General features: G+C 40.7%; 1 protein-coding gene across 3 annotated transcripts in view; it reads left to right on the top strand.

Moving 5' to 3' along the window:
* The window catches only part of PHKB (phosphorylase kinase regulatory subunit beta), a 135,630-nt gene that overhangs the window by 19,510 nt on the left and 103,050 nt on the right, over positions 1-13,070 (top strand). For all 3 annotated transcript variants that reach the window (XM_058154770.1, XM_058154769.1, XM_058154771.1), the window contains one exon: positions 2,442-2,580. In XM_058154770.1, coding sequence (XP_058010753.1) covers positions 2,442-2,580 — 139 coding nt within the window. The remainder of the gene's footprint in view (positions 1-2,441; positions 2,581-13,070) is intronic.

Genomic DNA, 13,070 nt, shown 5'->3' with positions numbered 1-13,070 from the left:
CATTATTCTCACGTGTGTATGTTTTTCTTTAATTTATCCAGTCTGTGGTTTTGTTATGTTTTGTTTTTATTTTAAAGTGTTTTTGTGTATGTTTTTTGAGATTTTGTATAGATTTTTGAGAGGGAACATTCTAGAAAGCGCAGACCTTTCAACGTAGACTATTAAAAGGTCTGCACTTTCTGGAATGTTCCCTCTCAAAAATAAAACAAAACTGCAGACTGGATAAGTTTATACATGCTCATGTTAAAATGCATATTGCATTAATTTCTTGCCCCCCACCCCCAGATTTGGGAGATCTGTGATTCTCACATGGAGTTGTGTGTGGTGCTTGGTTCAATTATAATTGAGTTTTTCAACAGAAAAATTCAGGCCTCTGATAAAATCTCTATCTACCTTGTAGCCTATGGGGAGGACAATTTAATGCTTATTGTTTTCTTTTAGCACCCAGCCAGGGTGGATCCTAAATGTTAAATATAATCGATCACATTTTTCCTCTTTTTTTTTCTACAATTTTTTCTTCTTTTCTTCTTTTTGTTCTTGTTGTTAGGGTTGAATGGTTGCTTTCGTTTCGTTTCGTTTTGTTTGTTTTACTGTTTTGTATTTTTTATAAATAAAAATAGCTCAGGCTGTTATAAGCCTGTTATTAGAACACAGCAGCCTGCAATTCCTGCAGGTTCAAGCCCGGCCCGAGGTTGACTCAGCCTTCCATCCTTTATAAGGTAGGTAAAATGAGGACCCAGATTGTTGGGGGGGCAATAAGTTGACTTTGTAAAATATACAAATAGAATGAGACTATTGCCTTATACACTGTAAGCCGCCCTGAGTCTTCGGAGAAGGGCGGGATATAAATGTAAATAAAAAAAAATTTAAAAAAATAAAACAATAATATATTTTTTAAAAAGAATAAAAAGTAACAAAAGAGAGAGCAGGATAGGTCTCACAAAGAGAAAAGGGGATGAGCCCAAGAGAAGAAAAGTGAAAGAGAAAACGGCTGTCAGCATCTATTTTGAGCGTTGGTCCTGTTCATTACAGGTAGTCTTCGACTTACGAGCCCAATTGGGTTGCAAATTTCTCTTGCTAAGCAAGAGTTCTTAAGTGAATTTTGCTCCATTTTACAACCTTTCCTGGCACAATTATTAAGGGAATCACTGGGGTGGATAACTTAATAACACGGTTGTTAAGTGAATCTGGCTTCCCCATTGACTTTGCTTGTCAGAAGGTCGCGAAAGGGGATCACGTGACCCTGGGACACTGCAACCGTCATAAATACGTCATCTGTCTAGTGTTTGAATTTTGATCATGTGGCCGTGGGGATGCTGCAATGGTCATAAGTGTGAAAAATCATTTTTGGCGGTGTTGTAACTTTGAACGGTGACTCAATGAATTGTTGTAAGTCAAGGACTACCTGTATCTTCCTTTAGTGAACGTCTATACATTATTCAATCTAGACAGCATACTAAAAAGCAGAGACATCACCCTGCCAACAAAAGTGCGTATAGTCAAGGCTATGGTGTTCCCGGTTGCAATGGATGGTTGTGAACGTTGGACCATAAGGAAGGCTGAGTGCCAAAGAATTGAGGCCTTTGAACTCTGGTGCTGGAGAAGACTCCTGCGAGTCCCTTGGACTGCAAGGCGATCTAACCGGTCAGTCCTAGAGGAGATCAACCCTGGCTGCTCTTTAGAAGGCCAGATCCTGAAGAGGAAACTCAAATACTTTGGCCACCTAATGAGAAAGAAGGACTCACTGGAGAAGAGCCTAATGCTGGGAACGATTGAGGGCAAAAGAAGAAGGGGATGACAGAGAATGAGATGGCTGGACGGAGTCGCTGAAGCAGCGGGTCTGAGCTTAGATGGATTCCAGAGGATGGTAGAGAACAGGAAGGCCTGCAGGAACATTGTCCAAGGAGTCGCGATGGGTCAACATGACTTTGCGACTAACAACAACAACAACAACAACAAGAAGAACAACATGTGTTATCCACAAAATATCTCTAAGGATTTTGCTCCTCAGTAGAACAGATTGTTATAAATCCTCTGTAACATCCCAGTCAAATGGGACATTTTCCAGACATTTTTGTTCCCAGGTTTCAGAGAAAATGTTACTTTGATTTTCCTCAGGTGCTGCAATTCTTGGTCGTGTGATTTACAGGGTGCCTCAAGGAATTTCTACTGAAGGAAGCTGTAACAGTTATGCTACTTTTTAAAATAAAATAGACAAAGCTTAGGGGAACCAAAATCAACTCACATTGCCAAGAATATAGATTTTTAAAAGAAACTCTAGGGGGAGAAGGAATTCTCATGGGAAATTAACAATAACGTACTTTTGGGAGTATGTTTCTCACCTTATTCATCAGGGAGTTTTTGCCTCATGGAAAAAAAAAGATGCTTAATGAAAACAGTTTAGATAATAATTTGTATGTTTCTTTTGTTTCCCTTGGCAGTCAAGGCAACGGTGTTAAATTTCCAAAGTCCTACCACCGGTCTTTTCCCCACAAAAACTTGCAGTGAGAATCCGAGAGCGAAGGTCCATGATAGTCTTTATTGTGCTGCGTGCGTCTGGGCCCTGGCCCTGGCCTACAGGTAAATGGATGGTTTCTTACGTTGTCTCATTACCCCTACAGTTCACTTAAATCCCAAGCCCAAACATTTAGGGAACAGCTAAAGAGTTAAAACTAAGCCAAGTCTTGAAAATGTATTTCTCAGAGACTTTTTTTGTGTGTGAAGAGATCCGGCTAATGGCTATTTTTAGAATGGAATGGAATGGGATAGAGTGGAATAGGGATAGGATAGGATAGGATAGGATAGGATAGAATAAGATTTAGAATAGAATAGAATAAGATATAGAATAGAATAAGATATAGAATAGAATAAGATTTAGAATAAAAGAGAAGAGAAGAGAAGAATAGGAATAGTTTAAGATTTAGAAATGAATAAGATTTAAAATAGAATAAGATTTAGAATAGAATAGAATAGGAATAGAATAGAATAAGATTTAGAATAGGATAGAATAGAATAGAATAGAATTAGAGTAGCGTAGAATAGAATAGACTAGAATAAGATTTAGAATAGAATAGGAATAGAATAGAATAGAATAGAATAGGAATAGAATAAGATTTAGAATAGAATAGAATAGGATGGGATGCGATGGGATAGAATAATAAATAGAATAGAATAAAGAATAGAATTTAGAATAGAATAGCAATAGCAATAGCCCTTAGACTTATATACCGCTTCACAGTGCTTAAAGCCCTCTCTAAGTGGTTTACAGAATCAACCTCTTGCCCCCAACAATCTGGGTCCTCATTTTACCCACCTCAGAAGGATGGAAGGCTGAGTCAACCTTGAGCCGGTCAGTCTTGAACTCCTGGCAATGAACAGTGAATTAGCTTGTAATATTGTGTTCTAACTAACTGCACTTTTTTTGGGTGGCGTTGCAACTTTGAATGGTCACTAAATGAACTGTTGTAAATCGAGGACTATCTGTACTTGATTTATAGACCAAACCAAACTATTTAGTCTTATCAATCCTGCTATTTCAGGAAGGGAATGAATGACCATCCCACCTCTTTTGAGTAAGGAAGTCTTAAAATATCCTGCCTTAAGGTAAAATAACCAAAGTTAGTGCTTAAAAATGCCTTCAAGTTATTTAAAATGCATGTTAAAACATAAATAGAACACATTTATGTAATGATGATACATTAAACTAGGCATCTTTGAATTACTTAATCAGTGGAACATCCCTTCAGGTATCAACACTCAACCCCATTTGTTTCCTAATTATATAGCTCTTAAAGTAAATAGAGTTTTAGTATCTATTGTATATCAGGATATTCTTCACGACCACAACTTAATTTTGTTTGAAGGTTTATGTTGTATAAAAGGCAAACAAAGCTTTCCATTTCTAGTTTTCTAGATTATTTTTGGTTTTCTAGATTGCGGTCTTTATTATTTTCTATATTTAGTTTTCAAACTTATGTTCTAAACCTGGGGTGTCAAACTCAAGGCTCGGAGGCCGGATCCTGCCCACAGGGTGCTTAGATTTGGCCCAAGGGGCTGGAAACAGTGCCTCTGCCAGCGAAAACGAAGCTCGGGGGGGGCCATACATGGCCCTCCTGAGCTCTGATTTTGCTGGCAGAGGGTTGCAGGAGGCTGTTGTAGCTGAAAACGGAGCTTGGGAGCTCATTTTCGCTGGCAGAGCAATCGGGCCACCACAGGCACCCCCAACACGAGTGACGTCAAGCTGGCCACGCCCCCCCAGCCCCCCCTGAGGTCAAACGCAACCCTGATGAGACCCTCAGTGAAATCAAGTTTGACACCCCTGTTCTAAACCTTATCTTCAAATCTTCCAACTTGGTGTGTATTTTACTAGTCAGGTTTTTCCTTGCATTAGTTAGTTTTAGAATTTGGTATCCTTTCATTCTTCGTTAAATTATATTTAACCGACCTCTGTTTTTATTGTAATCTTTAATTTTGTACTTCTGTGTATCATCCTAGGAGCTTTGTCCGAAGGATTACTTACCAATGGGCCGAATAATAAAAACTGCTGATTATTCTTGGCCATAAAAGACAACTACTTCTTAGATCAATTGTAATTTATAACTGTGTCTGTGAAGAAAGGGATGTGGTGGCTCAGTGGCTAAGATGCTGAGCTGGTCGATTGACAGGTCGGCAGTTCAGCGGTTCGAATCCCTAGTGCCGCAGAACAGGGTGAGCTCCCGTTACTTGTCCCAGCTTCTGCCAACCTAGCAGTTCGAAAGCACGTAAAAAATGCAAGTAGAAAAATAGAGACCCCCTTTGGTGGGAAGGTAGCACTTTCAGTTAGGACAGGTAAAGGAAAAAGGATGCCACACTAGGAGGAGAGTCTATGGTGGGGGAACCGGACTTCCGATTGGCAGAAGAAAAAGGATGCCACGCTAGGAGGAGACTTTATGGTAGGGGAACCGGACTTCCAGTTGGCAGAGGAAAAAGATGCCACTCTAGAAGGAGTCTCTATGGTTGGGGGGAACTGGACTTCCAGTTGGCTCCAGAATTGAATGGGGGGCTTCCGGTTAGGATCTTTGTGGCTCTGAGTGTTTAAGGTTGCTGACCCCTGAGTTAGGGGAACCCAATCAGGAACAGGGCAGGGCAAATGAAAGAATCGAAGGAAACGAAAGTTAAAGGAAGGCTATAACAATGATCGAGGGACGTGGTGGCTAGGTGGCGAAGACTCTGAGAGTGGCTAAAAGTCGGGAACGACTAGCACATATGTGCGAGGGGAACCTTTACCTTTACCTATGTATAGAAAAATCCACGTTTTCTTCTTGACCCTTCTGCTGATAGAAGGGCTCACAATGGCTCAGAAATACTAAAATCACTTTGCAACATAGGAAATTGCCTTGACAGTTGTGCACAAACCACAGGATTAGGTAATAGAAGCTGCCAAAAAGGACTCGTCCACTTTAAACTGAAGTCTTTCCATTGAGATCTGTCCTGTGCGGTGCTTATAATGCTGTATAAACCTAGGTTAGCAGTGGAAAAAGGTCTGAAATTTTTGTCTGGAATAGGGTAGTTTTCTGTTTGCAACGATTTAGAATAGAATAGAATTCTTTATTGGCCAAGTATGATTGGACACACAAGGAATTTGTCTTGGTGCATACACTCTCAGTGTACATAAAAGAAAAGATACCTTCATCAAGAATCGTAAGTGATTATGATAGTCATAGGATACAAATAAGCAATCAGGAAACAATATCAATATAAATGGTAATGATACAAGCAACAAGGTTGCAGTCATAAAGTCATAAGTGGGAGAAGATGGGTGGTGGGAACGATGAGAAGATTAATAGTAGTGCAGATTTAGTCAATAGTTTGACAGTGTTGAGGGAATTATTTGTTTAGCAGAGTGATGGTGTTCGTGGAAGAAACTATTCTTGTGTCTAGTTGTTCTGGTGTGCAGTGCTCTATAGCATCGTTTTGAGGGTAGGAGTTGAAATAGTTTATGTCCAGGATGTGAGGGGTCTGTAAATATTTTCACAGCCCTCTTTTTGACTCATTCAGTTTACAGGTCCTCAATGGAAGGCAGGTTGGTAGCCACTGTTTTTTCTGCAGTTCTGATTATCTTCTGAAGTCTGTGTCTGTCTTGTTGGGTTGCAGAACCAAACCAAACCAATTAAAACAGAAAAATAAAAATTACCAGTGCCAAATTCTCTATATTATATTTATTTGGCTAGACACCAACCATATTACTTTCTGCATGAATAGGCCCAGTCTATGATTATTTCCACGTCAAATCAGTTAAGCCTTTTTTATTTAAAGAATGTGATGCGTTTAATTATCTTTTCTATGAAAGAAGTAATTGAAAGAGGTTTGTTAATTACTTCTGTCTGCATGTTGTTTCGTTTCCAAAAATTCCAAGTGAAGTTGAAATAATTGCACAAAATTAAGACATTAAAAAAAAAACCTGATAGAAAATAACCACAAAGTTATGTGTCAATCATCTGGGCTGAACAATCTTCAAATTATGTTTTCATGGCTCTTTGAAAATATAATAGGGAGAGGTTTGCATATCTGAATAGCTTTATTAATTACACAGTTCCTGTCTCTTGGTTTTGGCACTATAGTTCCCACATGTAGGATTCCAAAGACAACGACAAATTGAAATAACCGAACAGAACTCAGAGAAAAAGAAGATAAATAAATGAACACCAGGAATAAATAAGAAATAAATCATTTGTAGTACTTTTCACACCCTGAATAATTAAATATAAAATTGCCTTTTCTTTAAAAGATGGTCCATTATAACAACAGCAGGATTCAGGGCAGGATGCTGTTACCATAGCAACTGATGAACATACCTTAAAATCTGGGCTTTACCATGCATTGGTGCTCCGTCTGAACTTTCCATCAAATAGAAAATATTTTAAAAATAACGTTAACTGAAACAAGCGAATAAGCACAGAACAGAACAGAACAATGGGTTATATTCAAGCTGTGCTGGCGCTCATTGCCAAAGTGATGGCATTTTGTGTCAAAACTTCCCCCCCCCCATTTTTTGGATTTATTTCTATCTTTGGTTTTACCATTTTTAAATGCTGTAACTCCCACCCCAGGAGTCTTTTGATTTAATTGTGCCTCTTTCCATTGGCATTCTGTGCTTGCATTTTTTTTTTGCATGAATGTAATGTGATATCAGAAATCAGTGGGTTTGATTTGGTTAAGACTTTTTTTACATAGTGCCTTTTAAAAAGCTGACTAATTCACAGTACATGCTACAGTACTTAATTACTTCTGACAGGTTATTACAATTTTTGGACGAAACTGGGTGAGGTTTTAAATGCTTTTCTGTCCGAGCTTTACTATGTTTTTAGACCAAGTGTGTTAGGTTCATGTTGGAATTGATCAGCGATTATTGGGAATTTTAAACTGGCTACTCTTCAGAGGTCTTCAGTGGCTTTTCTGCCTTTCTCTTCATCATCATCATCATCTTCTTCTTCTTCTTTTAATGACCCCATAATCCCTTGCAGGGTGGAGTCCGGGCAATTGAATGGAGCTGGCAGAGTGTTTTAATGGCCAGATGCCCTTCCTGTTGCCAATGTGGAGTTTTGTTCAGCAGATCTATTCTCTGTTTGCCGAGAGAGAGAGAGAAATATCTGCCTCTACCTAGGATCGAACTCACAGCCTATGGATTGTGAGGCGAGAGCTCTGCCTCTAGGCCACCGCACCACTCCATTTTCTGCCTTTCTCTTGATATCTTCCATATCTTCATCTTACTGAGCTCGCTCTTTTAGGCATGCTACTTTTCATGAGTTTTAAAATTCAATTTAAAAAAAAGCAAATAAACCCCATACAGCTTTTTTTTTGAAGATTGTGTTGCAATTTTTCTGCTTTCGGTTTTTGAATTTGGGAAGTGGAAGAGGCAGATTGAAGCAGATTATGAAACAACTGCGGAAGCCAAGAAAAAGACACCATTTCTTGAAAGAAAGGTGTTCTTTCTATGCCCTGTACATTGTGAGTCACCCTTCAAAGATTTCGTAGTGGTGGAGTTTGTGAATTCTACCCCTGCTTGATGTTCAGGGCACAATTCACTTCAGACTGCAGCCAAAGCATGAAGAAAGGCAAAACTACTCAATTATAGTTATCTGTTATATTGATATCCATTTGTTATATTTATATTTTCCCGTAGGAACTCAGTGGCATCCATAGCATGTTCTTTCCTTTCCCCCACAGCAATAGTTTTGAAAAAGATCCTAATCCCCTGATGGCGAACCTATGGCATGCGTGCCACAGGTGGCTCGTGTAGCCATATCAGTGGGCATGTGAGCTCAGCTGATTTTCCGGACCCACCAGAAGTTGGCAAATGGGCCGTTTCTGGCATCTGGAGGACCTCTAGCTGTTTTCGCCCTCCCCAGATTCCTAGAGAGGCCCTGGAGGCTGGGGACAGGAAAAAACAGGCCTATGGATCCTACCGGAAGTTGGTAAATGGGCCGTTTTTGGCCTCTGGGGGAGTGGGGAAGGCTGTTTTTGCCCTCCCCGACTCCTAGAAAGGCTTTGGAGCCAGGTGAGAGAGAAAAATGAGCCTACTGGGCCATAACGTAGCAGGAGCGGGAGTGGGTGAGGCGCACGCGCGGAGCCAGGGCACATAAAATTATGGGTGTGGGCCATGGATGAAATGCTCCTGGTTCGGACCAGATCGCCCGATCCAGTAGCAATGGTGGCTGGTGGTTCGGAGAACCAGTAGCAAAAATCCTCCCCCCATGCCCAGCTGAGCTGCACGATCATCAGAGGTTTTTTTTTTTTTAAACTTTTAAAAGCATTTTTCCTTCAGCCAAAAAGATGCTTTTAAAAGTAAAAAAAAAAGCCTCTGATGATCGCGCAGCTCAGCTGGGTGCTAGCCAAAAAAAAAAAAGGGGGGTGTCCATTTTTCCTCCCAGCAGGCTCTGCTAGCCAAAAAAAAAAAAAAAAACTCGTTTCCTAGTATGATTTGATTGCTGAATAGAATAGAATAGAATAGAATTCTTTATTGGTCAAGTGTGATTGGACATACAAGGAATTTGTCTGTGGTATATATCAGTGATTCCCAAACTGTGAGCCGCGGCTCCCCAGGGAGCCGCGCTATCGTCATGGGGGCGCCGCGGAATATCTGCGCCCGCTGGGTCCGGCGCTGATGCACCATTTCTGGGGCGTCTGGTGCGCATGCGCAGTTGCAGGTCGGATTTCCGGGGGAGCCGCGGGCGCGTCTGGTGCGCATGCGCAGTTGCAGGTCGGATTTCCGGGGGAGCCGCGGGCGAAAAAGATTGGGAACCTCTGGTATATATGCTATCAGAGTACATAAAAGAAAAGATACGTTCGTCAAGAATCATAAGGTACAACGCTTAATGATAGTCATAGGGAAACAGTCAATATAAATCTTAAGGATACCAGCAACAAGGTTACAGTCATACAGACATAAGTGGGACGAGATGGGTGATGGGAACGATGAGAAGATTAATAGTAGTGCAGACTTAATAACTAATCTTGACAGTGTTGAGGGAATTATTTGTTTAGCAGAGTGATGACATTCGGGAAAAAACTTTTCTTGTGTCTAGTTGTTCTGGTGTGCAGTGCTCTGTAGCGTCGTTTTGAGGGTAGGAGTTGAAACAGTTTATGTCCAGGATGCGAGGGAGTCTGTAAATATTTTCATAGCCCTATTTTTGACTCATGCAGTATACAGGTCCTCAAGGGAAGCCAGGGTGGTAGCCATTGTTTTTTCTGCAGTTCTAATGATCCTCTGAAGTCTCTGTCTTGTTGGGTTGCAGAAATTAGTAACTTTGACTATCACTAATTGTTGTATCTTTTTATTCTTGATGAATGTATTTATTTATTCTCCTTATGTACTCCGAGAGCATATGCACCAAGACAAATTCCTTATGTGTCCAATCACACTTGGCCAATAAAAGAATTCTATTCTATTCTATTCTATTCTATTCTATTCTATTCTATTCTATTCTATTCTATTCTAATTGTGCTGAGACCGAGGGAGTGGCCCAAAGTCACCCAGACAATTTTCATGCCTAAGGGCAGGACTGGAACTCACTGTGAATAGCTCAGGCTGTTAGAAGCCTGTTATTAGAACATAGCAGCCTGCAATTATTGCAGGTTCAAGCCCGGCCCGAGGTTGACTCAGCCTTCCATCCTTTATAAGGTAGGTAAAATGAGGACCCAGATTGTTGGGGGGGCAATTAGTTGACTTTGTAAATATACAAATAGAATGAGACTATTGCCTTATACACTGTAAGCCGCCCTGAGTCTTCGGAGAAGGGCGGGATATAAATGTAAAGAAAGAAAGACTGTGTTGCCTGATGATTGGCCTGAAGTCATCCAGCTGGCTTTCATGGCTAAGGCAGGATTAGAATTCACAATCCCCTAGTGATTGTCCCACCGCCATCTGGCCTATTTCTATGTCTAAAGATGGGACTAGAATCCACTGTTTCCTGCTGATTGGCCCAAAGTCCAGCAGCTGGCTTCCATGCTTAAGGTGGGACTAGAACTCACCGTCTCCTAGTTTCTAATTCATCATCTTCACCAAGTGGCTCAACATCTAATTTCAGTGAAGGCTCTCCTTTCCTTCTGGTTTAAACAGTGGTCTCTGCTGTTTTTGAAAGCTGGATAGCTTTTTTCCACTGCCTTCATTTGAAATACTGGCTTTTGCAAGTGGCTTTTCCCCCCTTCCCCTCACAATTATTTTTTTCTTGCTGAGCCTAATCTCTTTTAAAAGCTTGTCCTATTCATTTTCTCCCCTAATGATAGGTACTTGTCTGAAGTACTCTTGGTAACTGCAAATCAAAGCCCCACTGTTCTTAACCAAGTAGAATGAATACCTAAGGTGTTCTGCTTAATTGCAGTTGGAAATGTCAACTTTCAAAATGTATATCTTTAATTTAATTTGCCTGTGTTTAGGGCTACTATAAAACACTCGGCAATAGACGTGTTAAGCGGAATGTATTAAAAATCAAATGGAAAGAATGCTTGGACTTCCGTTGCCTTTACTTATGTGCATATCTTGAAATTGTTGAGGGAGGGGTTAAACATGTCTTAAGTCACGAGTCCCTGCGCCCCCACCTTGACTGGCTTCTTAATTCCTGCTCCTTTCCCTTGACTTTTAGTAGGTCAGATTTTTGTAGAGAGCTTGAGCTTTTGGCAATGGTTTGCCTTCCAAGCTTTTCAATTTAGTTTCAATTTTTTTTTGAGTCTAAGCTTGCAATAAATTTTATATTCATTTAAACTGCCTGAATCAACTTACAACTTAGAATGAAGAAGAAATTTCCTGAACAATTAATCTGTGGAAGAACTTGTCTCCAGAAATTGTGAATGCTCCAATGCTGGGCGTTTTTAAGAAGATGTTGGATAACCATTTGTCTGAAGTGGTGCAGGGTTTCCTGCCTAAGCAGGGGGTTGGACTAGAAGACCTCCAAGGTCCCTTCCAACTCTGTTATTCTATTCTATTCTATTCTATTCTATTCTATTCTATTCTATTCTATTCTATTCTATTCTATTCTAATCTCCTGATTTCTGTGGGCTTTTTTTTTTTTGTCGTTGAAATATTTGTTTCTTTCACCATGACGGATGTGAGATCTTAAGTTTTGAAGATCAATGCAGATCTTCTGGAATCTTTCTAATAGTTGTTCGTGCTTCTGGTGTTCAGTGCTTTAGCTTTTTGGAACTTGGGACTTTTATATATTGACAGCACTGGAAAACAGCATTAATGAACTTTGTCATATTTTTTTGGTTGATGGGACTCCCGCTGAATGATCTGTCTTTCACATTGAGGCAAAAATGATCCGCCCCACAAGAAGCAAGATGCTTCTCTCTTATAGCCTGTCTGTTTTAAAATGCCCCTGTAGAGAGGTTTAGTTATTAATTTGCTTCTGAATCTTTTTTTATCGTGTCGCCTCTTCTGATCATCGATTTTGTTATTAATAATGTTTCTGCTCTGAAGATTTGTGATTAATGGGTTTGGGTTTTTTTGAAAGGCGGCAAATGCTTTTTTTTTCTTTGCACATTAACCACACGTACTTCTTAAAAGTTCACAAAACTCTAGAGGGTATAAATTTAAAAGAAGAGAGAAGGGATTAAAGAGTCGATAAAGAGTATCCGTAATGTGAGGAAAGAGCCTTTAAAGCGGTAAAACGTAATCAATTGATGCCAATTTTATGTGTGCTTGAAAGTGACTCCTTCTGCATTCAGTCTCTCTACCGTGGAACCATAGAGTTTAAGAATATAATTCATTCATTTCATTCATTGCATTTTGGAACCATCCATCTCCTTCACAGAGGGACTCCAGGCGGTGTACAATAAAAGATTAAAAACAGCACGTGAAACCCACTACTGGTTTGAACCTCATAGAAAGATCTGTGACTATGTATACAGTACCTCAGGACTCCCACAAAGAACAAAACATTTGTGGCATTGCCAAAGAGTTATTAGCAAAATTAGCAATATCTGAAGGGTTGTCTTCTCCTGGTCATATCTACCAGACCACGGAGGCAAGGAATGCTGTGGACCCTTTCTCCTAAGGAGGTACATCTAGTAGGACCAAGACGAAGGGCGTTCTCCGTGGTAGCTCCTTCCCTGTAGAACATCCTCCCTGCAGAATTAAGATTGGCTCCCATTTTGTCACCCTTTCACAAGGCCCTGAAGATCTGGTTTTGCCATGGGCTAGGGGAACCCAGAGTGGGAGGGAGCCCATCAAGTGGTTTGCTTGACTGGTTGTTCTCCTGTAGGGAGACATGGCAAACCTATGGCACATGGAGCTGCATCGCCTGGCACACGTTGCCTGTTCCTCTTCTGGGTTTCTGGCACACATGCGTATGCAACGATCAGCTGGCCTTTTTGCATGTGGCAGTGCCGGAAACTAGCACATGCACACCGGCCAGCTGATCGTCATGTGTGCATGCGTACCAGAAACCCAGAAGACTAGCTGGCTGAAACCGGAAGTTCGGTAGCTGAAACTGGAAGTTCATTTTTGGGCGCATGCTTGCCCCCTGCGCAGCTTCTCTTCTGGGTTGCAACCCAGACGCATGCAAAGCGCATGCACACACTCCATTTTCGCCACT

Source organism: Ahaetulla prasina, chromosome 12, assembly GCF_028640845.1.
Source record: "Ahaetulla prasina isolate Xishuangbanna chromosome 12, ASM2864084v1, whole genome shotgun sequence".
Lineage (NCBI taxonomy): Eukaryota > Metazoa > Chordata > Lepidosauria > Squamata > Colubridae > Ahaetulla > Ahaetulla prasina.
The sequence above is the reverse complement of the archived record's forward strand: the minus strand, read 5'-3'. Positions and strand labels throughout refer to the sequence as shown.